Source organism: Embiotoca jacksoni, unplaced genomic scaffold (genome assembly GCF_022577435.1).
Source record: "Embiotoca jacksoni isolate LCO1_2020_lvr unplaced genomic scaffold, fEmbJac1.0.p SCAF_76, whole genome shotgun sequence".
Lineage (NCBI taxonomy): Eukaryota > Metazoa > Chordata > Actinopteri > Embiotocidae > Embiotoca > Embiotoca jacksoni.
Genome location: NW_027185432.1, coordinates 637,912 through 663,535, shown reverse-complemented (window position 1 = coordinate 663,535; position 25,624 = coordinate 637,912). Strand labels below are relative to the sequence as shown.

Sequence of the window (25,624 nt, the reverse complement as noted above, 5' to 3'; positions counted from 1 at the left end):
TAAAATGGTCTACTCAGATTCCATGTCCTCAACCTCACTCGAGATGTGTGAGAAGCTCTTCCGGAGGCGGGAGTTGAAGACCTCCAGAATAGGGGCCTCTGCCAGACATTCCCAGTTCACCCTCACTACACATTTGGGTTTGCCAGGTCTTTCCAGCCGAGCGCAGAAGTCCAACAACAAAAAAACATTTGGGTTCAAACTGGGCAGGCTGTACCTCCTAATCACTCCCCGCCAGGTTTCTCTGTCGTTGCCCACATGAGCGTTTGGTCTGTTTGGTCCATAAGCACAAACAGTCAGAGCCTTCCACCCTGTAACCCACAGGCGCATGGAGGCGACCCTCTCCTTCCCTTGGGAGAACTCCAATACAGCCGGGGGCTCGTGAGTATCCGCACACTCGTCCGGCACCTCTCATCCTGGGCAACTCTAGAAAAGGACAAAGTCCAGTCCCCCTCCAGGAGCATGGTTCCAGAGCTGGTGCTGTGCGTGGAGGTGAACCCAACTACAGTATATCTAGCTGGTACAGATCCACCTCCCACACCAGCTCCGGCTCTTTCCCTGCTAGTGAGGTGATGGTCCAGGTCCCTTGAGCTAGTCTATGATGTCGGTGATCAGCTTGCCGTCCGGTCTACAATGCACCCGACCCCAATGCTTGTTCCTGGTTGGTGGGCCCACAGGGTGGCTGCTCCATGTTGTTTCTTCGGGCTGAGACCCACTGGGTTCCATGGGCGAAGGCCCGGCCACCAGACGCTTGCCGGCGAGCTCCCCTCCCAGGTCTGGCACCAGGAGCGTGCCCCCGTTTCCTTGATCTGGGCGTGTGCTTCTGATCATCTGGGGTTGTTTGAAGCGCTCTTGGTCTGGACTCTCCCCTGGGACCAGTTTGTCTTGGGAGACCCTACCAGGGGCTGATACCCCGGACAACATAGCTTCCAGGATCACTGAGCCACTCAAACCCCTTAAGGTGGCGATTCTCGGAAGGGCTTCAAAACATGCAGCATAAACTCTATATCAGAAACCTTTGTCTTTATGTGCATCTTCATGCTGAGAAAATAGTACAAGGAATAGTTCCAAGAAGGAAATAACGTTGTTGTGGTTTGAACAAAACTTAAGTTCTCTACAATCTTTATTGGAAACATACAGTATCTGTACAGTCACTGTGTAACAAAAGCAGAGGTATATATTGTTTACAAAGAAAAAAAAAATACAAATTTAAACCCCAAGTTGAAAATATCACATCCCTAAATGACGTCAGTTTCACACCAGACCTCCATCAACACCACCGAATGCTGAGTGCTTCTTAGTTGTGTTTCATGTGTTTTTATTGCATGTGGATGCATCAATAGCAGTGTTCAGTGATAGTGTAAAATGACATCATATGCATTTCATATGAAAATGAAACTATGAGCCAATCATCCAACATGAAGCTGCAGGACATCTTTGACAAGTTCATCATCATTCAGCATCCGTCACTGTTTTCTGTCTTTTTTGCTGTAACGTAAATATGCTGCTTGAAATTAAGTTGATAAAAAAAGCAGGTCATGAACCAGAAGCCATAAGCAAAACAAAGAGCTAAAAAAAGTTAAAAAGGTCTTTGTGGAGTTTTGCACTACAAGCAACCCCTTTAAAATAAAAGTAATTTGGTTCATATATAAGTATTGATAAGTGCAGTTTTACTGAATATGCAGGTCATAATTCCCCTAAAAAGGTTGTCATATGCTCATATGGTGATGATTGTCTTACACAGATTATTTATGACATTATATGAAGGCACTCTCTGGTAGCATGTGGGGCTTAAAGCTCTGTTTAATACTTTTAAAGACCCCATGTGTCACTCTTTGGCGGTCCCTAGTGGTGGGAGCGAAAAAAGAAGGTAAAGAGACTAATGAATGCTGGCATTACTGTAAACATGAAAAACAGGAGTATAAAAGATACTTATGATAAAAGTATTTGTTAAAATTAAAATACAACTTAAAAACATACAAAGTAAAACAAATTAAAGGATGAGCAGATCAGAAAAGGTGCTTTATAACACGAAGGCCCTGAGGAAACCGTGTATGTGTGTGTTTGACAGAGAGGAATCCTTGAGTTTATGCGGTCAGCTTGGAGACATCTGAGGAAGATCTACAACAGAAGAAGAAAATAATGATGAATCCCAAACAGGATCCTTCAAACAGCACACACAGAAACAAGATCATAAAACATGACAGGTTGGTCTGGATGCTGCGGACGTTGTATCTCTGGAAGATTATGGTTCATTAGACCAGTGATAAGGTCTGCAGCCTGCGGTCGTCTGACTGCTCGTGTTAAAAACCTCCACTAACGGTTCGAGGTCCGATGACGTTACCTCTGAGGAGCGGAGCGGGCCGGTCGGCTTTAATCAGAGTACTCTGAGACAGAGCGTCTGTCATCCAGGAGAGGGCGCTGCAGCAGTACTCCAGCTGCAGGAGAGAGACCCACAGACAGAGATGGATGAGTGCTGAGCATGCAGAGCCGACAGCTGCAGGGAAACCAGACACACCAGCAACACACATATACACCCATATCAATCCAGCCATACATACAAGGGTCGGACCGGTGACACTCATCAGTGTTTTGTCAAGATGGGTCAGCTTTTTATTTTTACCTGGCTCGAAACAGGAAAATCTCATTCATAGAAATAAAAAAAAAATAAAGAAATCTAATCAAGCAAAGAGGCGATGAATTTAAGCTGCAGCTCCACAACCTGCTGAACATTCAGTTATGTCCCTGGGAGGAACATCTCTCAGTAAATACAAGGTTTACATGTAAAGAATTCACTTGTATAACAATGCTGGATTTTATGGCCTTTGAAAACAACTTGAGACTTGATGGTGACTGTTACAGATCAGGTGTCTATTTAAGGTGCTGCTGACCTCCGTCTCCAGCACACGCAACCTTCGGTCGTGGTCACGGATCTCTGCCATCTGTTTCAGCACACTATCCACCCTGCAGAGACACAAACACAAACACACACACACACACACACACACACACACAATGAATATACCAGCTGCAGGTACAATGTCGGAATTCAGTTCAACAAGAATAAACGACCACAAAAGAATTTGAAAACATTTTAAAAGTACAGTGCATCCAGAAAGTATTCACAGAGCTTCACTTTTTCTACATTTTGTTATCTTACAGCCTTATTCCAAAATGGATTAAATTAATTTTTTCCCTCAAAATTCTACACACAATACCCCATAATGACAACATGAAATACATTTTTTTGAAATTTTTGCAAATCTATTAAAAATCAAAAACAAAACAAAACAAAAAAAAATCACATGTACATAAGTATTCACAGCCTTTGCCATTACACTCAAAATTGAGCTCAGGTGCATCCTGTTTCCACTAATCATCCTTGAGATGTTTCTACAACTTGATTGGAGTCCACCTGTGGTAAATTGAGTTGATTGGACATGATTTGGAAAGACACACACCGTCTATATAAGGTCCCACAGTTGACAGTGCATGTCAGAGCACAAACCAAGCCATGAAGTCCAAAGAATTGTCTGTAGACCTCCAAGACAGGATTGTATCGAGGCACAGATCTGGGGAAGGGTACAGAAAAATGTCTGCGGCATTGAAGGTCCCAATGAGCACAGTGGCCTCCATCATCTGTAAATGGAAGAAGTTTGGAACCACCAGGACTCTTCCTAGAGTCGGCCGCCCAGCCAAACTGAGCGATCGGGGGAGAAGGGCCTTAGTCAGGGAGGTGACCAAGAACCCGATGGTCACTCTGACAGAGCTCCAACGTTGCTCTGTGAAGAGAGGAGAACCTTCCAGAAGGACAACCATCTCTGCAGCACTCCACCAAGCAGGCCTGTATGGTAGAGTGGCCAGATGGAAGACACTCCTCAGTAAAAGGCACATGACAGCCCACCTGGAGTTTACCAAAAGGCACCTGAAGGACTGTCAGACCATGAGAAACTAAATTCTCTGGTCTGATGAAACAAAGATTGAACTCTTTGGCCTGAATGCCAAGCGTCATGTTTGGAGGAAACCAGGCAGCGCTCATCACCTGGCAATACCATCTCTACGGTGAAGCATGGTGGTGGCAGCATCATGCTGTGGGGATGTTTTTCAGCGGCAGGAACTGGGAGACTAGTCAGGATGGAGGGAAAGATGAATGCAGCAATGTACAGAGACATCCTTGATGAAAACCTTCTCCAGAGCGCTCTGGACCTCAGACTGGGGCGAAGGTTCATCTTCCAACAGGACAATGACCCGAAGCACACAGCCAAGATAACAAAGGAATGGCTTCGGGACAACTCTGTGAATGTCTTTGAGAGGCCCAGGCAGAGCCCAGACTTGAACCCGATTGAACATCTCTGGAGAGATCTGAAAATGGCTATCCAACCTGATGGAGCTTGAGAGGTCCTGCAAAGAAGAATGGGAGAAACTGCCCAAGAATTGGTGTGCCAAGCTTATAGCATCATACTCAAAAAGACTTTGAGGCTGTAATTTCTGCCAAAGGTGCTTCAACAAAGTATTGAGCAAAGGCTGTGAATACTTATGTACGTGTTATATTTTCATTCTTTATTTTTAATAGATTTGCAAAAATTTTAAACAAACTATTTTCACTTTGTCATTATGGGACATTGCGTATAGAATTTTGAGGAAAAAAATGAATTTAATCCATTTTGGAATAAGGCTGTAACATAACAAAATGTGTAAAAAGTGAAGCGCTGTGAATACTTTCCGGATGCACTGTAAAAGAGAAACAAGTTAAACTGATTAATACTGACGTGATTAACAAACGAAAGGTGAACGAAAAGAGTCAATTAGTTAAAAGATCTCTCTTGTCAACAGATGAAAAAGCATTCACTTCTCATTTGAGGTTTTGGAAAGAACTGTACACGGTTTTCTGTGTGAAAAATCAATAACAAATAAAACCATTTTAAAATTGTTTGCCTTTTTTTTTTTAACTGTTTATAACAATATGTGATATTACAGCAGCACAGGTTTGACTGAAAAACGGCATCAGTCACATGCATGCATCCTACAGAGCTGAATTCATGCAACTTTATCTGCGTATGAGATATTTTCCAGGATATCAGAGGGTTAATATGCAACATCATGCAGCCCTCCAAAACCTCATCAGATCATCTCCTCTGTATTCACCTGTGCTGAAAGCACAACATTTCTAATGTCTATTTTTAATTGGTTATCATATTCACAAGAATCTGATTTATCCTAATTAAGCTAATTATTAAAAGATATTTTACACCAACACATTTGTCTGCTAATAATTTGAATTTGTTAGCTAAAAGAAAGCATTGTTCCCTCAATAATATGCAAATGTGTGCATAAATATGTTCCAAAACGTAAGAGATGATCTCCTCTGTGAAAAGTATGTTCAGTGTAAGAATGAGGTTTCGCTGTGAAGGAACACGAACGCATCCACAAAGTCACAATGTTTCAGCATCAAAGGAGCCGATGTGACATCCTGCGTACAAAGTAGCGCGTGTGGTCACGTGACGTAGGACTACAACCTCAGTGAAAGGTCGTTGGTCTGTGCCACCGACAGTTAATACGAATACATTGATATGTGAGGAAACACGTCTTTTAACGATCGGAGAGGAAACTTACTTGACGGATGTCCGCTTCAGTCGCGCCGTGTCGCTCTCCCTCTGCCTCTTATTCTGAGCCGACAGGAGGTTTTCTTTCTGGATCGCCTCCCATGTGTTGAGTCGGCTCGCCTTCCTGCCCCGCAGCTCCAGAACTGAGGACGGAGAGGACCGGTGGGAGGACAGACAAGCAGGGACACAGATAAACATCCACAGAGAGAGTTATCTGAGCTCTTGGTTCTTTAGAGTTAATGACAGGATTATTTCACAGGTAACGAATCCCCAGTAAAAACTAATTTGGCCTCCTGCTGTTCCTGAGCCGACAACCTTATCTGGAACACAGCTGGAGTACACAGCACCAATTATTATTCAGAACATTTCTGTTGGGGGGGGTTAATAGAAATCCAGAACACCTTGGCTGTCGTTGGGGTCCAGTGGTTGATCTCAGAGAGGTGCTTGGAGTTTTGGGATGGTGTGTTGGAGTAGGAGATTTTTCTTTTCGTTTTTGGGTAAGAACTTGATCTGGAGGATGAAGATTTTGGCGGAGCAGAAAGTGGATTTGTCTGCTGTTACCAATTCATTGATGGAACAGATAGAATAGGTAGAACAGATGGAATAGGTGGAACAAGTGAAACAAGTGGAACAAGTGAAACAAGTGGAACAGGTAGAACAGATGGAACAGGTAAAACAGGTGGAACAGGTAGAACACGTGGAACAGGTATAACAGGTGGAACAGGTAGAACAGGTAGAACACGTGGAACAGGTAAAGCACGTGAAACAGGTGGAACCGGTAGAGCAGGTACAGCAGGTACAGTGGGGCAAAAAAGTATTTAGTCAGCCACCAATTGTGCAAGTTCTCCCACTTAAAAAGATGAGAGACGCCTGTAATTTTCATCATAGGTACACTTCAACTATGAGAGACAGAATGGGGGGAAAGAATCCAGGAAATCACATTGTAGGATTTTTAATGAATTAATTGGTAAATTCCTCGGTAAAATAAGTATTTGGTCACCTACAAACAAGCAAGATTTCTGGCTCTCACAGGCCTGTAACTTCTTCTTTAAGAGGCTCCTCTGTCCTCCACTCGTTACCTGTATTAATGGCACCTGTTTGAACTTGTTATCAGTATAAAAGACACCTGTCCACAACCTCAAACAGTCACACTCCAAACTCCACTATGGCCAAGACCAAAGAGCTGTCAAAGGACACCAGAAACAAAATTGTAGACCTGCACCAGGCTGGGAAGACTGAATCTGCAATAGGTAAGCAGCTTGGTGTGAAGAAATCAACTGTGGGAGCAATTATTAGAAAATGGAAGACATACAAGACCACTGATAATCTCCCTCGATCTGGGGCTCCACGCAAGATCTCACCCCGTGGGGCCAAAATGATCACAAGAACGGTGAACAAAAATCCCAGAACCACACGGGGGGACCTCGTGAATGACCTGCAGAGAGCTGGGACCAAAGTAACAAAGGCTACCATCAGTAACACACTACGCCGCCAGGGACTCAAATCCTGCAGTGCCAGACGTGTCCCCCTGCTTAAGCCAGTACATGTCCAGGCCCGCCTGAAGTTTGCTAGAGAGCATTTGGATGATCCAGAAGAGGATTGGGAGAATGTCATATGGTCAGATGAAACCAAAATAGAACTTTTTGGTAAAAACTCAACTCGTCGTGTTTGGAGGAGAAAGAATGCCGAGTTGCATCCAAAGAACACCATACCTACTGTGAAGCATGGGGGTGGAAACATCATGCTTTGGGGCTGTTTTTCTGCAAGGGGACCAGGACGACTGATCCGTGTAAAGGAAAGAATGAATGGGGCCATGTATCGTGAGATTTTGAGTGAAAACCTCCTTCCATCAGCAAGGGCATTGAAGATGAAACGTGGCTGGGTCTTTCAGCATGACAATGATCCCAAACACACCGCCCGGGCAACGAAGGAGTGGCTTCGTAAGAAGCATTTCAAGGTCCTGGAGTGGCCTAGCCAGTCTCCAGATCTCAACCCCATAGAAAATCTGTGGAGGGAGTTGAAAGTCTGTGTTGCCCAGCGACAGCCCCAAAACATCACTGCTCTAGAGGAGATCTGCATGGAGGAATGGGCCAAAATACCAGCAACAGTGTGTGAAAAACTTGTGAAGACTTACAGAAAACGTTTGACCTCTGTCATTGCCAACAAAGGGTATATAACAAAGTATTGAGATGAACTTTTGTTATTGACCAAATACTTATTGTCCACCATAATTTGCAAATATATTCTTTAAAAATCAGACAATGTGATTTTCAGGAATTTTTTTTCTCATTTTGTCTCTCATAGTTGAAGTGTACCTATGATGAAAATTACAGGCGTCTCTCATCTTTTTAAGTGGGAGAACTTGCACAATTGGTGGCTGACTAAATACTTTTTTGCCCCACTGTAGAACATGTGGAACAGGTTGAACAGGTAGAACAGGTGGAACAGGTGGAACAGGTAGAGGGTGTCGTTGTTGTTAAATATGAGAGATCTCCTGCGGTTTCCAGGGATGTGGGAGTCCTTTTGGACTTGAGTCCTTGAATTGGAGGATTGTGGGTAATCTCTACTGGGCGTAGACCTTGGGTTAATTTTAACCAATCAGCATGAATCAAAACCAGATGACACTCTGCCACCGCTGTAATTACCTACTGTGTCCACCAGAGGGTTTTTAACAGAGTACAGAATATTGATCAAATAGTTTTAGTGAACACCAGCAGCTTGACGAGGTGCTGAGTGTTTATTCTGCAGTGAACGCTGAACTTATGACAGTTTATAAACGCTGCTCTCGTCACTGTCACCAGCCATCCAATCACAGTGAAGGAGGGGCGGGACAAATGCGGTTAACCACCGACACTGGTCCGATTGGACCTTCAGAGTGGCTGAGCTAACGCTAATAATAATAACAACAACAACAACAACAACAACAACAACAACAATAATAATACCAGACTATTCAGAATACCAGAAAAGTGAAGCTGTGAGCGACCTGCTGACAGAGACTGGTTCACAGACTATAAACTGTGTATCAGCCTTTTGATTTTAGCATCCACCTTCACACATGAACAAAACCTGAATTTAACCTAATCTGAACATCAACTCCCTTTTAGATTTTAGTGCTCAGATGATTTTGGACCTCCCCTGGGGGAGACAGCCCCCCACCCTGTCTCCACCTGCCACTTCTCACCAAAGTGTTGGTTCTTCACTGACGGGATGCTGTGGACATGTCTCTTGATGAACAGGTGCAGGTGTGAGATGATGATGAAAGGTGGAGCCAGGCAGGGCCTGGAGTGATACTCTACTATCAGGTTGTAGCGCTGGAACTTCCAGTAGGTGTCGCTGCGCTCCTGGACTTTGGAGAAGGTGTGACTGTGGAAATTATAGACTCATTGTTTACATGTAGAAGACTTTCCTCTGCTGGGTTTCTGTACTGCAGTAATAATCTAATAAACATATATATAGAGGAATTGAAGTGAATCCTTGTGAGTTTTAGTGCACCTGAACATGGCGATGAGCAGGTTGACCAGCACAATGTTGGTGAACAACAGGTAGATGACGAGCAGGATGACGACCAGCCAGTTGGCGTACGTGCTCAGACACGGCTCGGCTCCCGCTGCGATCTCGGTGGCGTTGTTTGTGCAGTTTAATTCCTCCACTTTATCAGCTGGATGGAAGTTCAAAAAACTTGAAGACCTTATAGAGTGGCATCCATTTCAACAATGTTATGTTCAAATCTAAGATGATTCTGTGTTCCAGTGTTAGTGTTACAGGTGTTTCGGTGTTACAGTGTTACAGTGTTACAGTGTTTCAGGTGTTTCAGTGTTACAGTGTTTCAGCGGTACGATGTTACAGTGTTACAGTGTTACAGTGTTTCAGTGCTCCAGTGCTCCAGTGTTTCAGTGTTACAGGTGTTACGGAGTTACGGTGTTACAATGCTCCAGTGTTTCAGTGTTACAGTGTTACAGTGTTTCAGTGTTAGTGTTACAGTGTTTCAGTGCTCCAGTGTTTCAGTGTTACAGTGTTTCAGTGCTCCAGTGCTCCAGTGTTACAGGTGTTACGGTGTTACAGTGTTTCAGGTGTTTCGGTGTTTCAGTGCTCCCGTGTTACAGTGCTCCAGTGTTTCAGTGTTACAGTGTTTCAGTGTTAGTGTTACAGTGTTTCAGTGCTACAGTGTTTCAGTGTTTCAGTGTTTCAGTGCTCCAGTGTTTCAGTGTTACAGGTGTTACAGGTGTTACAGGTGTTACGGTGTTACAGTGTTTCATTGTTTCATTGTTACAGTGTTTCAGGTGTTTCAGTGTTTCAGGTGTTTCGGTGTTACGGTGTTAGTGTTTCAGGTGTTTCAGTGTTTCAGGTGTTGCAGTGTTTCTGCATTAAATCCTGTTTAGTTGTAATCTGAGGATTTTGCTCAGTGGTGGGAAAATTCATAACATTAAATCATTATACGAGCTGCATATTAGAATACAATGCAGGCTTTGTTTAAGTACGGTTTGTTTTCTGGAATTGCATTTGATCTATTTGTATTGGATTACACCACATTTAACTTACTGACTAAACATAATAAATGTGTGCATTCATTTAAGAAAACTGATTTGAATTAAATGACAACCTTTGAACAATGTAATACCAGAGGTTGGAGTTTTGACCTGATGCAGCTGACCGATATAAAGGCAGGTCGAACTCACTGTCCATCTCATGAATGGGTATCTGCCCAAAGATGTGCAGGTATGGTCTGTAGAAGACTCGGCGGAAGATCCAGTTCGGACGCGGGTCGAACGAGTAGAGCAGAGCTTGATTGGCCACTCCGTAGGCCATGAGCCAGACGGCCAGGAAGAACAGGAAGAAGAACAAATCTTTCACCTGAAGCAAACACACACAGACCAGAGAGGACATCTGTTGAAGAATGTGTGAGAATGATGAGGACACAGCCGGCTTTACTAATTCATGCATTCTACCAACTGAATCTGAATGTAGAATCACTGTCCACGATGCTCAAATAATCCCTCACATGACATGCAGCCAGATGCTTTTATGATTGTAATAACAATAATAATAATAATACTAATAACACCAGACTGTATTCTCAGAGAAAAAAACTGTAAGCGATCCTGTGTGCGAGTTTTGTGTGTCCAGCAGGTTGTTGTGTGTCCAGTAGGTTGTTGTGAGTTTTGTGTGTCCAGCGGGTTTTTGTGTGAGTTTTGTGTGTCCAGCAGGTTGTTGTGAGTTTTGTGTGTCCAGTAGGTTGTTGTATGAGTTTTGTATGTCCAGTAGGTTGTTGTGTGAGTTTTGTGTGTCCAGTGGGTTGTTGTGTGAGTTTTGTGTGTCCAGCAGGTTGTTGTGTGAGTTTTGTATGACGTCACCATTTTGCCGACGATGATGATTTTGGGTCCGAGTTGTTTGTGGATAGCGAAGATGTGGATCAGACGTAGAGTGAAGACCATGTAATCGATGGCCATCACAGCTCGGCCAAAATTATACGACCAGGGAAACATTCTGGAAAAACAAACGTCAATCTCTGGTCAGCGTCCATATTCACCTGCAGGATGATCTCACACTAACAGACGAGAAAGAAGGAAAATAAAAGAGAAAAGACGGATATTTGCAAAAACATGTGAAGGAGGAATCACCTGCAGCACACAGCCAGAATGAAGAGGGCCATGGCTGTCAGATCACACTTGTTCCACACATCCTGGATGTAGTTCTTCATCCTCTGGAGCACAAATGAACTGCCCACAAAGAAGGTCTGTCGACCAGAGAGAGGAGAGTGAGGACAGATGATGGATCAGTGGAACGAGCTCTGCAGGAGTCAGCTGGGAGACCAACACAAGAAAGACTCTACATGGAGACAATATTCATCGGGACCAGACTGTGGCTAAATAAATAGCAACCTATTGTAAGACACACAAAACTCACATAACAACCTCCTGGACACACAAAACTCACATAACAACCTGCAGGACACACAAAATTAACAACAACCTGCTGGACACACAAAACTCACATAACAACCTGCTGAACACACAAAACTCACATAACAACCTGCTTGACACACAAAACTGCCTCAACCCTTTTGCTACAGTTTTCAGCCTGTGTACATGTACATGCTGTATGTGTCTTCGCTACCAACCTGTCGGATCTCCTCACACACTAAGGTGAAAACCCAGAAGTAAAGCACCAGCTCCAGCATGGCGGGGCCGTCGGGGGGTGGCGGCTTGAAGTCCACCAGCAGAACGTAGGCGAACAGGCAGAGGAAGAGGAAGTACATGAGCACGTTGCCGAGGAAGGAGGTGACCGGCGCAAACCAGAACTGCCTCCAGCGGGACACGATGAAAGGTCTCTTGGAGGTGGTCGGCGAAGAGCCTGTCGTAAACACCCAGGTAAAAAAAAAACAGGAAGGGGTTTAGAGACATCAGGAAACACAGACAGACAGCAGAATTCAGTCCTCTGTAATACTATTATAATGTTGGAGCATTTTAAAATGACATCATCTCACAGAACTATGTCACAGTCACGGTGCAGAAATCAGGTGATCAGATGGTGATACTCTCATCATCTTTTAATATCTGCCCTTCTGCTGATTTTGCACACTAATACACACAATATCTAAAAAAAAATTTGTTCGGCCAAAGAATGGGAAATAATGGTGAGGTTGTTGCCGGACTGTCTGTGCAATATTTCAGATTAAATCTGAAACAAATATCCAGAAATGTAATGAGAACAGGATTGAATATTGAGTCTTCATGGTTCTCAGATTGATTTTTAATGATTTTATGATCTCTGACATTTCAACATAACACCATTAAATAAAACTATAACTTTGCTCTTTGGTACATGTTAAAGTAACTCGAATAGTAGCTCCATTGCATGTCCTGTTGATCTTATCATTCTTATGGGTTAATCATGTTTTCCTGTGACGCTCCTCCCATTCTTGCACTTTATCATGTAAGAAATCAACGGACATGTAACCATGATATTTGAATACAAAAGGAACCCTGAACAATTTTGGATGTTTTGTGGAGAAAGTCATCACTGCCCATATCATAATTGAATCTAATGTAGGTGCTCCCTGCACTCACTGACTTTAATAAAAAACATTCTTTCACCAGCACCGGAACGAACATGACGTTCATCACCACTGCTGCTGAAACTCTGAGAACAGAAGACGATCGTCGGTCCATTTGGACGTTTTTGATTTCTGGTTTAAATCTTTTTAAGAGATTCCTTATTATATAAAAAAAATGGAGAAAAGCAAAAGGAGTGGTTGTACTTTCCATTATATTATACGCTCAGAGATATAAAGGCACATTTTTATTTTACCAACCAAAACAATAAAACACACAAAAATAATTCATCCCAGAAACAAGCACTGTGTGTATTTTCTCTCAGTGATGTGAACATATAAGTTTTAAGTTTCTTCTTCTGACCTCGTCTAACTAGAAAATAAAAATGAAAATGTGAAGTGCAGTGACAGCTTCACTGATGAATGTGTTGGCGGCACCCTGCTGACTCTCTGAGACACTTCTTACTTCCTGACAGGAACATCACCAACAGGAGGAACCACTGAAACGAGGATCCAGACTCACCCACGAGGTTTTCTTTCAGAGCCCTGAACTCTTCTGCTTCTTCCTCACTGCAGAACGAAGCATCACAGACTGCCGTTAGAACTTGATACAAAAACCAACACAATGCGATCTGACCAGCGTGCGTTTCATTTTACTTCTGTATGATGTCAGCGAGGGAGAAGACGGTCGCATCGTTCCCTTCCAGACTGTCCGTGTCTCTGCCGTGCGGGAGCGCCACGGACTTCACCTCCTCGTCCTGTTCCCTGTGACATCATCAACACACACACGCTGCCATGTTTTCGTCCGTCAAACCATCAGAAATATGAATTAAAGGAAAAAAAAAAAAAAAATTTAAAGTTTTTTTTTAAAGTTTTTAAAAATTAAAAGTAAAACACACTCACACAGTCAAACATACACTCACACAGTCAAACACACACTCACACAGCTAAACACATACTCACACAGTCAAACACGCACTCTAACAGTCAAACACACACACTCACACAGCTAAACACACACTCACACAGTCAAACACACATTCACAGCTAAACACACACTCACACAGTCAAACACACACTCACACAGCTAAACACACACTCACACAGCTAAACACACACTCACACAGTCAAACACACTCACACTGTCAAACAGTCACACAGTCAAACACACACTCACAGTCAAACACACACTCACACAGTCAAACACACACTCGCACAGTCAAACACACTCACACAGTCAAACACACACTCAAACAGTCAAACACACAGCATGGCACAGTAAGAACACACCACCGACCTGAAGCTAATCAGGTCTGTGTACAGGAATGGGGGCAGGAAGAAGGTGAGGACCAGTTTCCAGACCTCGGTGCTCCTCTCCATGTCGCCCCACCAGATCTGAGACAGCAGCGACTGCAGCACAGAGGACATTCGTTACACTGCCTGCATCATGGCAAAGAGTTTGGATCAAAGAAATTTGTTCAAAAACTGAATTTGAAAGACAAAGATTGGAAATGAATGTTATAGAACGGCTACAGTCTGTCTGTTTGTTTCTGCTTCTGCAGGTCATTTCTAATTTCCCAGCCTGTGTTGTGGAGGGTTCTCCTGTTTACTCCAGTATGGTCCCAGTCTGTTAAAGCAGCAGTGAGCAGGATTTAGGGACATCTGGTGCTGAGTTTGCAGATTACAACCAGCTGAACATGAATTCACCACAAGAGGCCTTTTGTAGTGCCAGTGTTTGGTTTGTCCCCTCTGGGTCCCTGTAGGAATATGGCGGTGCAACATGGTGCACTGCGTGGAGGAAGACCTGCTCCCTCTTCAGATATTCAGTCTGGTGTCATGGCAACAATGATTCTTATTCACTGATAAAACCTTATTTATGAATATTATCTTCCATCTAAACAATCCACACTGAACCTTTTCCTCCTCTTGTCAGCATCTCTACCTGAACTCCATCGTGGCTGAAGAAGAGACGAGCGTCGGCTACCGTGGCCATCTGCAGACACGTAGCTCCGCCCCACACCGGAGACTTCCTTATAAGGAGAGTGAAGGAGCGGCTCTCGCTGTTCTGGTAACACTCACCGAAAACATCTGAACACAGAACACAGTGAAGGACATCGTCATTTTATCTTCTCAATAAGTGTCTCTTAAGTTTCTCACTCTTCACAAGACGACGTACCTCGTGTCACCCTCCCGCCCCTCTGGGATAAGTAGATATAGTGAATGGACGGACAGGGTCTAACCGAGCTGTGATCTTGGTGTGAAAGGTCCGACTCACCATGTGCCAGGTTCTCAAACGTCTGAGCCAGTTCCTTCATGGCCAGCTTGTTCTCAGTCTCACTCTCAAGTTTAGAAAGTTCCCTCAGCAGCTTACAGCCTCCCAGAGCGCTGAGCACCGACTCCCCGGCCTGACGAGAACAAGATCTCAATAAACACCAAGAAACACAAGATCCTAATAAACACCAAGAAACACAAGATCTCAATAAACACCAAAAAACACAAGATCCTAATAAACACCAAGAAACACAAGATCTCAATAAACACCAAGAAACACAAGATCTCAATAAACACCAAGAAACACAAGATCTAAATAAACACCAAGAAACACAAGATCTCAATAAACACCAAGAAACACAAGATCTCAATAAACACCAAGAAACACAAGATCTCAATAAACACCAAGAAACACAAGATCTCAATAATCAGCTGGAACTGGTTCCAGTAACGTTGACCGTGTTGTTCAAACACGGCTCATTAAATAAAGACGTCAACTCTGAAATGAGATGAGATCGTAGAGTATCAAACACGTCTCACCATCTCCCAGAAGTAAACAGCCATTTCACTGCGGTTCTGCAGGACGGCCCAGATGAAGAGGGCGGCCCAGGGCGAGAGGCAGCACTGGCCGCGGTACATGCACTCCCCCAGCAGCAGCTTGTTGACTTGCTGAAGGCGAGAGGAGACAGAAAAGACACCGGTGACTCACATCAGACATGTTCGTCTCTCATTGTCAGGATGTCTTTTTGAAATTGTGACAGCAGTGTTTTTTCACTGATGATGTTTTACTGACACATTTTCATTCTCTGTTCTGCTCTGCATCATCGAAGAAGTATGAATTCACCAAATAAACGTGTGAAACAGGAAGCCATCGATTCCTCACTGAACCCTTGTAACACTGTTGGACAGTTTAGAAAGGAAAAGAAAAGAAATGGAAGCCTGTTTCAGTCAGTCAGAGTTGTGGTGAGTGTTGCGGTGAGCGTTGCTGTGAGCATGGATGGTTTCTGGAGAGGTTTGAGTCCCCCTGTGAGCGTCTACAGGATGAAGAGGCTTTAGGTGAAGGATGGATGGATGATAGCTGCAGTTCATGGAGCCTCACAGCTTCCAGCCTCACGCATAGTTGTGCTGCTGGACACACAGGAGTGATAAACTTCTCCACAGCTTCGGATTAAAAACATTTTTTTCAACTACAAAAGCCACAAAAATGACTTCTACACCTTAGATTCATGTCCTCCTCATGGACTGAAGACAGATTTTACTGCTCCTGACCTTCAGAGCCCTCCTGGTGCTCATGCTGTGATCAAGGCCCATCGGTCCATAGTAGAATGGCTGACAGATGTCACCCAGGAGGTCCCACAGCAGGCGGGACACCTGCAGCATGACCACACACCTCAGTACGACAGCATGCAGAGGAAGGATGCTCCAATACGTTAGTTTCATAAAATGCATCATTATTCTACTGATTGAAGGCCTAAACAACTGCTGTTTCATTGTCAATGCACTGATCCTACTGTAGTCTTTCACATATGTAAAATAAAGTAAGAATATTAAAAAAAAATTAAGCAAAAGATCAACATAGCTTATATATCATTTCCATCATCCTCACCATCATGAACAACAATTGCACACCATCAGTAGAAAATGAGACAGCTATGTGCCCACCTCTCCCCCCTCCTCACCTCGTACAGACTGAGCTCCATCGCCGAAGCCGGTCCAGTCAGTGCACTCATCGGACTATTCGGAGGTGTCGTCACGGCTGTGTCCAGGTCGGGGCAGGATCCAGCCAGGCCCTGCCGCTCGCTCAGACGCCTCTGGAGGAGGATGTAGGCCAGCGAGGTGTCCGACAGCGAGCGGTACAAACTCTCCAGGCGCTGGTACGTCAGGTAGTCCAGAATATTTAGACCGTTCTCACAGAAGAGACGAACGAACTGGGGCTTATCGTTGATCAGAGCGTCTGTCATGGAGTCCTCCAGGTCCTCATACTGAAAACATAATCACCTCATACTGAAAATATAATCAACTCATACTGAAACTGTGAGGCTGTGGCTCAGTCAGTAGAGTGGGTTGCACACTAATCGGAAGGTTAGTGGTTCAATCCCTAGCTCCTCCTGTCCACATGCCTAAGTGTCCTTGAGCAAGACACTGAACCCTAAGTTTCTCTCTTCTGTGTGAATATGCTCCTGATGGCAGCACCTTGCATGGTGATCTGTCTCATTAGTGTGTGAATGGGTGAATGGGAAAACTATGTTAAAGCGCTTTGAGACCGAAAGGTGATAAAGTGCTATACAAGTACAGACCATTTACCATTTGAAAACATAATCACCTCATACTGAAAATATAATCACCTCATGCTGAAAACATAATCACCTCATACTGAAAATATAATCATCAGGTAAACAGGTTTTTCCACATGCTTACTTACGCTGAAGCTTTTCAACACTTTCATAACTCCTGTGTAACATTCAGAGTTGCGAGCACGACTCCACCTTCACACATCAACGCCAGCTTACTGGTCTTGAGGAGTTAGGAAGCAGGCTGGATGTAATGAAAAATGCTGTTCACCCTGAAAGGTCCCTTCATTTACAGTCACATGATTCTGACGTCTTTGAGAAATACAACAAGGTTTCTTTTGGGGAATTTTCTTTCATAACTGAAGCGAACCAGGAGCCATGCCCTGCACCGTACACTGATTGTTTTCATCGTATATTTTCAGTTTCAGACTGTGAATAACGTTTTGTTTAAATGCTAAAAGTTTTCTCCTGATTTCATGTATATATAAAAAGGAATGAGTGTATCTTTTCAATCCATTTTCAATCAATCCATTTTTGTTCATATCTAATTGAGAATCCAGACTTGTAAAATGGACCTTTTTTTTTCTTGTATACGACTGGATGGACTGAAAATGATCTCTGTGTTACTTCATCACTGAAGAAATCATAAAAACCTGACGATTCTCAGGCAAGTTCTTCAATTCCTGCCATATTAGTACAATCTGTTATTATAAGAAACATATTTTCATAATCGGGGTCAGTAGTGGAATTAAGCATCAGGGTCTCATAGTTACAACCGTTCATTGACTTTCAGTTTGACTCCAACCTTCCACTGAATGTCTCCGTTGAAGAGCTCCGCTTTGGCGATGTCCACTCGGTTCCAGGCCACAGCCAGTTTCAGCTCCTCGATGTACTCACTCGCCTTACTGGACACACGCTTACTGGCTTAACACACACACACACACACACACACACACACACACACACACACACACACACACACACACACACACACACACACACACACACAGACAAACAGAGAGGACAGACAGAAAGAAATGATGGGGATAACATGCAGCAAAGGAACCAGACCAGGGACTTGTCACAGATGGCAGCCATGTTGTCTGGACTCCGACCACTATCAGGACTATTTTGTGGCATTCTTAAAAGATTGATAAAAAAACAAAACGATTTTACTGACTTACCTCTAACGAGGGCTTTGAGGAGAACGGTATCGAAGTCATCAGAACCCTCCTGTTCTCCATGAAACACAGTGATGAGCTCTCGGTTCTGGTAAATACTTAGAGCCTAAAGACGTCATGAAGGAAATAAACAAATCAGTACGTGAAGTTTTCATTTCGTACATCACAAACATTTAAACAACCAACATGGAAACTGTGAAGATCAAACACAATGGATGATGTGTAAAATTAGCAAAGTGGGCGGGTTTACACCACAAGGCCAGATTTCAACTTATTACAGGGTTCCCACTGGAGGTCAAAGGTCAAACTCCCCGACTTTTCCCTGACTACCACTAAATAAAAAGCTGAAAGGCCAATAATAAGCAGACAACAAACAGACATTATCTTATTCCAATCAATTTACAGCTTACAGGCATTTTCAGTATAAAACGTTGAACTGCTTAAACCTACTGCACAATTATGATCATGAACAACTAGACCTGTGCATCTTTTCAAATGAGAACAAGAAGAAGCCAGCATGCTTGTTATCGTTGGCTGCTGAGGGCTCTCTCTCCCATATCTGACAGATCTGTGGTAGTTTTACATTTTGATTTTTTTGTCGTCTATCTTTTATCACCCATTCCTTGAATTTATCATTTTGTAGCCAAAGCTCTTGAAATTAAACCTTTTTCTGGCATGCAGGTACAAGAGAGGTCATCTCTTTATTGAAGTGCTAACCACTTGTCGACGAACAGAAAGATGATAAAACCACTCAGGCAACACGGGAAACACGTGAAATAACGTGATAAAAACAAAGATGGAGGATATCATAGTTTGATAAATAGCACCTAAAACCTAAAACATGCATACAAAATTCCCTGATATTGCACGACCTGGCCCAAACACACACACGCACACGCACGCACACCCCGTCTGACTCACACTGTCCACCAGTTTCTCCAGCTCGGCTTCAGATGGGAAGTGTCTCCGGACCTTTTCGCGGAGCCTGTCACGCAGCTCTGCACTGAAGCCCTCCGCCGTTGCCCCCTCTGCCAGAGGAGAGGCGGGACCAAGGGACACTGGGGACAGATTGTCCAGCAGCTCACTGATTAGATCTGCAGCTGGACCTGAACCAGCCAGAACCAGCCAGGGCGTGGCTCTCCTCAGAGAGATGTCTAATCTCTGAGGAGATGAGATGTATACACAGAATAAAACCATGTGACGTTTTCATTCATCTTCTGTTCCTTCAGGAAGTACAGAGGGAGATGGACATGTGTCTTTAAACAGAGCTGTGAACTGGAATGTGTACTGACAGGAAACACAACTGAGTCACACAGAACAACTTTTAACGTTTACAAGCATGATATAAAATGTCACGAAGTACGACGCCACACTGATGAGAAGACACTGTTACAAAGTCCTGGAAAAAAAAGTCACCTTTTTCAATTTTGTTATTAATTTCATTTCCTGAAAATGTTGAAAATTGATATAAGTATTGTGTGAAATGATCGATGGTAATAAAAATGCATATTAACAGCCAAACCTCTTCCCTGAAGCATAAAGTGTTTGGGTTGGTTTGTGACTGTTATTCGTGCCGCCTGCACACAGTCGGTGATACAAGGTCCACCAAACCAGAATAAACAATGAGCTTCGGTGTTACTCTGAGAATGTACGTGACAGATTCCTCACCTCCAGCATGCTGCCGTCTCCTGAGATGAGCATGCAGAGCACTGGGATCTCAATACTGCCACTACCTGATGTCGGTCCAAGATAAAAAGTCAGAAGGAAAGCTTTTTTTTATGAAAAAAATGCTTTCTAACATAAAATAACAGTATAAATAAACCATACAGTGTTATGTCTGATTGTTATGTTTTGCTTTGTTGGTTTTTTTAATCGAGGTAACTTCGCGCTGCACAAACAGGAACTGCTTTTCTCTCACACATCCAGTACTGGTCATCAATTCAACAATCAGATATTTGTAAAGTTTGAAATTTGGTTGAACTGTGTTCTATAAGAATTGCATTTAACACAAGACGTCAGGAAACTACTGAACATACTCAGCACTACTTCCAGCCAAAAATAGAAATAGAAATAGAAAATTGTTTTAATTCATAATTGATGCACTCTTTATTACTGCCGACTCAGCATCACTCAGCATGAGTCTCTGTGTTTGTGTGGATAGCACAAATAGGAATCTAACTTTGGAGGACTTTTGAACTCAGACTGCTAAAATCACATCATAGCTTTGGTTTGAACTTTCAAAGTATTTTTTTTTATACAGAATGAGGACTGTGGATTTTGTCCCCCACACTCACTTTATTAAAGGATTTCTTTATGTTTATGAACAGGAGGAATGACTACAGTGGGTACGGAAAGTATTCAGACCCCTTTAAATTTTTCACTCTTTGTTTCATTGCAGCCATTTGCTAAAATCAAAAAAGTTCATTTTATTTCTCATTAACCCCATCTTGACAGAAAAAAACTGAAATGTAGAAATTTGTGCAAATTTATTAAAAAAGAAAAACTGAAATATCACATGGTCATAAGTATTCAGACCCTTTGCTCAGTATTGAGGAGAAGCACCCTTTTGAGCTAGTACAGCCATGAGTCTTCTTGGGAATGATGCAACAAGCTTTTCACACCTGGATTTGGGGATCCTCTGCCATTCTTCCTTGCAGATCCTCTCCAGTTCCGTCAGGTTGGATGGTGAACGTTGGTGGACAGCCATTTTCAGGTCTCTCCAGAGATGCTCAATTGGGTTTAGGTCAGGGCTCTGGCTGGGCCAGTCAAGAATGGTCACAGAGTTGTTCCGAAGCCACTCCTATGTTATTTTAGCTGTGTGCTTAGGGTCATTGTCTTGTTGGAAGGTGAACCTTCGGCCCAGTCTGAGGTCCAGAGCACTCTGGAAGAGGTTTTCTTCCAGGATATCTCTGTACTTGGCCGCATCCATCTTTCCTTCAATTGCAACCAGTCGTCCTGTCCCTGCAGCTGAAAAACACCCCCATAGCATGATGCTGCCACCACCATGTTTCACTGTTGAGATTGTATTGGGCAGGTGATGAGCAGTGCCTGGTTTTCTCCACACATACCGCTTAGAATTAACGCCAAAAAGTTCAATCTTGGTCTCATCAGACCAGAGAATCTTATTTCTCATAGTCTGGGAGTCCTTCATGTGTTTTTTGGCAAACTCTATGCGGGCTTTCATATGTCTTGCACTGAGGAGAGGCTTCCGTCGGGCCACTCTGCCATAAAGCCCCGACTGGTGGAGGGCTGCAGTGATAGTTGACTTTGTGGAACTTTCTCCCATCTCCCTACTGCATCTCTGGAGCTCAGCCACAGTGATCTTTGGGTTCTTCTTTACCTCTCTCACCAAGGCTCTTCTCCCACGATTGCTCAGTTTGGCTGGACGGCCAGGTCTAGGAAGAGTTCTGGTCGTCCCAAACTTCTTCCATTTAAGGATTATGGAGGCCGCTGTGCTCTTAGGAACCTTGAGTGCTGCAGAAATTATTTTGTAACCTTGGCCAGATCTGTGCCTTGCCACAATTCTGTCTCTGAGCTCCTTGGACAGTTCCTTCGACCTCATGATTCTCATTTGCTCTGACATGCACTGTGAGCTGTAAGGTCTTATATAGACAGGTGTGTGCCTTTCCTAATCAAGTCCAATCAGTTTAATTAAACACAGCTGGACTCCAATGAAGGAGTAGAACCATCTCAAGGAGGATCAGAAGAAATGGACAGCATGTGAGTTAAATATGAGTGTCACAGAAAAGGGTCTGAATACTTATGACCATGTGATATTTCAGTTTTTCTTTTTTAATAAATTTGCACAAATTTCTATATTTCTGTTTTTTTCTGTCAAGATGGGGTGCTGAGTGTACATTAATGAGAAATAAAATGAACTTTTTTGATTTTAGCAAATGGCTGCAATGAAACAAAGAGTGAAAAATTTAAAGGGGTCTGAATACTTTCCGTACCCACTGTATAGCGACTGAAAACCGTCTCACCCCAGATGCCCGTGCGCTGATGGGAAATGTAGTCCTCCAGACTCGCCCGAAAGGCGGTCTCTCCCCCCCGCTGGCTGACACTCCCATCATCCACCAGGAGGAAAGCCTGACAGTTGTTGTCCAGGCAACGCGAGTCTTGCGTCGTGTTCTGGACGTAGTAACGAGCGGGGAAACTGCCCTTCAAACAGACACGCGGCACAAGAGTCGGGAGTTCACAACCATTCATACGACACACACCTGCCAACACGTGTACGGAGAGGAACACTATGTACCTGCGGGTTGACAAGCTGCTGCCTGTTGTACACGAGGCCCCAGGGGGCCAGGCCCACAGCGATCACTTTCTTCTGGGAGAGAGCGGGAGCGGCAGCCCCGTGGTCCCTTACGGCCTCGCCCACGCAGCGGGCCACACCCTCCCGCAAACCCCCCGTCAAGATCCAGGCCCCTGGGTGAAAGTACAGAGACGAGTAGTGAGTTAGGTAGGTAGGTAGGTAGGTATTTACTTTATTAATCCCCGAGGGGAAATTTTTTCGCTACAGCAGCATACAGAAGCAATAAGATAATAATAGAAATAATAGAATAAAATAATAGAATAGAATAGAATAGAATAGAATAATAGAAAAGCAATAAAATAAAATAGCAGTAAATAGCAGTAAAAAATATAAATATAAAATATAAAATGCACAGTATATACAGTACAGTATATATCTATATATATTATATACAAACAAACCAAGAAACACAGTCAACAGTGTTATTGTACTGTGATGGATTTTGCCAGAGGTGAGTTATTGTACAGTCTTATTGCAGTGGGCAGGAATGATCTCCTGTATCTGTCCTTGTGACAGCGGAGCTGGAGGAATCTTTTAGAGAAAGTGCTCCGCTGTCCCTGCAGCAGGTGGTGGAGAGGGTGGACAGGATTATCCAATATGGACAATAGTTTGTTCAGCATCCTCCTCTCCACCACCTTTTCCAGGCTGTCCAGTTTGTAGCCGATGATGGAGCCGGCCTTCTTAACCAGTTTGTTAAGTCTGTTGGTGTCACCGGCTCCAATGCTGCTCCCCCAGTGAAGTACAATGCGCTGGCCACAACAGACTGGTAGAACATCTCCAACATCTCGCTGCACACATTGAAGGATCGAAGTTTCCTCAAGAAAAAGAGTCGACTCATCACCTTCTTGTAGACAGCATTGATGTTGGTCTTCCAGTTCAGTCTGTTGTCGATGGACACACCAGGTACTTGTACTCCTCAACCATGTCCACCTCCTCTCCCAGAACTCTCAGCGGTTGTGGAGCCGTCGTCTTCCTCCTGAAGTCGACCACCATCTCTCTGGTCTTGGCCACGTTCAGGAGCAGGTGATTTCTTCCCGCCCACTCCACAAAGTCCTCCACTACTGCCCTGTACTCATCCTCCCGTCCATCCCTTATACACCCGACCACTGCAGAGTCATCAGAGAACTTCTGCAGATGTCGTGACTCTGAGTTGTACTGGAAGTCAGTTGTGTATAAGGTGAACAGGAAGGGAGACAGAACAGTTCCCTGTGGAGCTCCAGTACCACTGACCACCGTATCAGACAGCACACTGCCCAGACGGACAAACTGTGGTCTGCCTTTCAGGTAGTCAGTGATCCAGGAGACGGTGGACCAGTCCACCCCCACCACCCGCAGCTTCTCACTCGGTAGCAGTGGTTGGATGGTGTAAAATGCACTGGAGAAATCAAAGAAAGTGATTCTCACAGTCACCAGTTACATCCAGGTGAGACTGAGCTCGTTGCAGCAGGTAGATGATGGCATCATCCACTCCCACACGAGGCTGGTACGCAAATTGCAGAGGGTCCAGAGAAGATTTCACCAGCGGCCTGAGGTGGGCCAAGACCAGCCTCTCCAGCACCTTCATCACATGAGATGTGAGGGCAACCAGTCGGTAGTCGTTGAGGCCAGATGGAGTCGTCTTCTTGGGGACAGGAACCAGGCAGGACGTCTTCCACAGCACCGGGACCTCCTCCTGCTTCAGGCTCAGGTTGAAGAAGTGTTGTAGGACCTCAGCCAGCTGGACGGCGCAGGTCTTTAGGACCACGGGGCTGATGCCGTCAGGTCCTGCAGCCTGGTGGAGTCTCTCCAGCTGTCTCCTAATCTGGCCAGTCATCACAGAGAGGGGGGTGGGGGGGTAATGGTGTCGATGGAGGAAGAGCCCTTTGAGATTGAGGGCTCTGTGTTTATGCAGCTCACCAGGGGGGGCCTAGGAGGGAGGGAGGGAGGCAGCAGAGGTGTTTGGGAGGTGTAAGGTGTGGAGGAGACAGATGAGGGTGGTGAACTAAACCTGTTGAAGAAACAGTTTAGCTCATTGGACCTCTCCAGGGAGCCCCCTGGTTGTCTCCCTTGAACCCAGTAATCTCCTTCATACCGGTCCACACCTCCCTCACATTGTTCTGCTGGAGTTTGGCCTCCAGCTTCCTCCTGTAGGAGTCCTTGCACTCCCTGAGCTTCTCCTTCAGGTGGCGCTGCACTCTCCTGAGCTCCTCCCTGTCCCCAGACCTGAAAGCTGCTTTCTTCTTATTAAGAAGAACTTTCAGGTCACTGGTGATCCACGGCTTATTGTTGGGGAAGCATTTTACATTCCGGGATGGTACGGTGGTGTGTTCACAGAATTTAATGTATTCTGTGATACAGTCCGTCATGCTGTTGATGTCCTCCCCATGTGGTCCAAACAGCACATTCCAGTCCGTGGACTCAAAGCAGTCCTGCAGGGCTTCTTTAGCCTCTTGTGTCCACCTCCTCACAGTCCTGGTGGTCACAGGCTGCCTCTGCACCAGGGGAACATACTTGGGAGATACTTAGTTAGTGTCTCATGGACACTCTCATGGATGGATGGATGGATGGATGGATGGATGGATGGATGGATGGATGGATGGATGGATGGATGGCTGGATGGATGGATGGCTGGATGTGTCTACATGCAAACTTTTACTGAACACATCAAGATAGTTGGAATCACATCAATGAGGTGCCAGCGTTTGGGACAAATGAAACAAAACAGCTGCAGTGATTCCAGCTCGGTGATGATGCGACTCTGTAGTTGCACCAATAGAATGAGTGCTGTGTTTAGATGGATGGATGGGGATGGATGGATGGATGGATGGATGAATGGATGGATGGATGGACGGATGGGATGCCTCTAACACATTTTAGTATCTTGAAATTAAATGATATTTAGTTTTTAAACAATGTTTAAGACAAAGACAAAGAAA

The 25,624-nt window shown here is 44.3% G+C and overlaps 1 protein-coding gene across 1 annotated transcript in view; it reads right to left on the bottom strand.

Moving 5' to 3' along the window:
• Positions 1–1,102: 1,102 nt before the first annotated feature.
• trpm4a (transient receptor potential cation channel, subfamily M, member 4a) overlaps positions 1,103–25,624 on the bottom strand; it is a 35,820-nt gene continuing 11,298 nt past the window's right edge. Inside the window, exons 5-28 of the mRNA XM_069177669.1 lie at positions 22,653–22,822; positions 22,381–22,558; positions 20,066–20,130; positions 19,319–19,558; positions 18,401–18,503; positions 18,022–18,140; positions 16,605–16,907; positions 16,195–16,296; positions 15,466–15,594; positions 14,930–15,059; positions 14,597–14,742; positions 13,952–14,064; positions 13,312–13,419; positions 13,178–13,224; positions 11,722–11,954; positions 11,222–11,337; positions 10,955–11,087; positions 10,280–10,454; positions 9,096–9,261; positions 8,785–8,966; positions 5,611–5,743; positions 2,889–2,961; positions 2,342–2,435; positions 1,103–2,118 (exon numbers count right to left, since the gene is read on the bottom strand). Of these exons, the coding sequence (XP_069033770.1) occupies positions 2,093–2,118; positions 2,342–2,435; positions 2,889–2,961; positions 5,611–5,743; positions 8,785–8,966; positions 9,096–9,261; positions 10,280–10,454; positions 10,955–11,087; positions 11,222–11,337; positions 11,722–11,954; positions 13,178–13,224; positions 13,312–13,419; positions 13,952–14,064; positions 14,597–14,742; positions 14,930–15,059; positions 15,466–15,594; positions 16,195–16,296; positions 16,605–16,907; positions 18,022–18,140; positions 18,401–18,503; positions 19,319–19,558; positions 20,066–20,130; positions 22,381–22,558; positions 22,653–22,822 (3,284 nt within the window). The 3' untranslated portion in view covers positions 1,103–2,092. The remainder of the gene's footprint in view (positions 2,119–2,341; positions 2,436–2,888; positions 2,962–5,610; positions 5,744–8,784; positions 8,967–9,095; positions 9,262–10,279; positions 10,455–10,954; positions 11,088–11,221; positions 11,338–11,721; positions 11,955–13,177; positions 13,225–13,311; positions 13,420–13,951; positions 14,065–14,596; positions 14,743–14,929; positions 15,060–15,465; positions 15,595–16,194; positions 16,297–16,604; positions 16,908–18,021; positions 18,141–18,400; positions 18,504–19,318; positions 19,559–20,065; positions 20,131–22,380; positions 22,559–22,652; positions 22,823–25,624) is intronic.